The 1,211-nt window shown below is 43.8% G+C and overlaps 1 protein-coding gene across 1 annotated transcript in view; it reads right to left on the reverse strand.

Moving 5' to 3' along the window:
• jade2 (jade family PHD finger 2) overlaps positions 1–1,211 on the reverse strand; it is a 216,734-nt gene that overhangs the window by 187,227 nt on the left and 28,296 nt on the right. Inside the window, exon 2 of the mRNA XM_005727707.1 lies at positions 89–152. Within this exon, the coding sequence (XP_005727764.1) occupies positions 89–152 (64 nt within the window). The remainder of the gene's footprint in view (positions 1–88; positions 153–1,211) is intronic.

Here is a 1,211-nt window from a genome sequence, read left to right on the forward strand (position 1 = left end):
CACACACACACACACACACACACACACACACACACACACACACACACACACACACACACAGATACCCTTTCCCTGAATCCCAACTTACTGTCAGTGGTGTCAGAGTCGTTGCTGCTCGTGGAGTATTTTCTCCTCTTCTTTTCGCTCTCCATCTGTTAGGGGGATGGCAGGCAGGCAGGCAGGCAGGCGGGCAGGGAGGGAGGGAGGGAGGGGGGCAAGAGAGAGAGAAAAATGACGAGTGAGAAGATGTTCACCATGAAAACACAAGTGTTAATGAAATAATGTGCTGATGGCACCAATCTGTCAGAGCCTCCAGCAGGCAGCCTGCCAGAATAAACTGACTTGATCACCGTTACACATTAGCACTTTGGACTCCCTGGGATACAGTTGTTCCATTTTTCCTCCCACCACCCCACAACCACCACCACACATACAGAGGGAATCCTTGTACTAGTCGACAATGAATCCATCCTTTTATTAGCCTTGTATTCACTGCCAGCTTTGGCACAAGACCCTTTCTTATGCATCTGTTTCAATACTGAAGGTACTCCTTTCTTCATTATAATGGAGTGAAACCAAATCAAGTGAGAGCAAAAAAAAAAAAAAAACCACAGGCTTCTCTCATCCAGATAAAATCTAGGACGCTTTCTAAAGCTCTAAGCAGCTGTGTTTCTTTGTGATAAAGCGCACTAAAAAGCAACCTCTATCATCTGGACATCTCTTTCTAATAACAGCATTATGTTCATTTGTCACCTTATCTTTCTAATTCTAAGATAAGCACTGAAAACTAAAATTGAGCTTTGGGCCGCTATTCAGTTTGATCCAGAAGGAATTTGTTCTACTGCAAAGTCACAGCAGTGTTTTAGTGATGGGATTAAAACCTGCTTTCACTCAGTGATGTTTTTTTAAAGAAGTGGGGAAGCAAGCTGTAAAGGCATAGAAGATTGTGAGATTTTTGACCACCTTTCGCTTTGTCCTGCAACATTTTTCAATTTCCTTCAAATCCACTGGGAGCCTTCTGTACTAAGAGACGCAAAGGCGCACAAGAGCAAAGCAACTCAGTGCCGATTCCTGCACATTTTCAGTTTTACTGATTGTGGGGTTAAAGGAGCTTGGAAAGAAAAGCGTCTGGACTTCTTTAAGTTGCTTGAAGACGTTTCACCTCTCATCCGAGAAGCTTCTTCAGTTCTAAGGTCAAATGGTGGAGAGTC

The sequence above is a fragment of the Pundamilia nyererei genome, unplaced genomic scaffold, assembly GCF_000239375.1.
Source record: "Pundamilia nyererei isolate P.nyererei 1_Seehausen unplaced genomic scaffold, PunNye1.0 scaffold00026, whole genome shotgun sequence".
NCBI classification, from domain to species: domain Eukaryota; kingdom Metazoa; phylum Chordata; class Actinopteri; order Cichliformes; family Cichlidae; genus Pundamilia; species Pundamilia nyererei.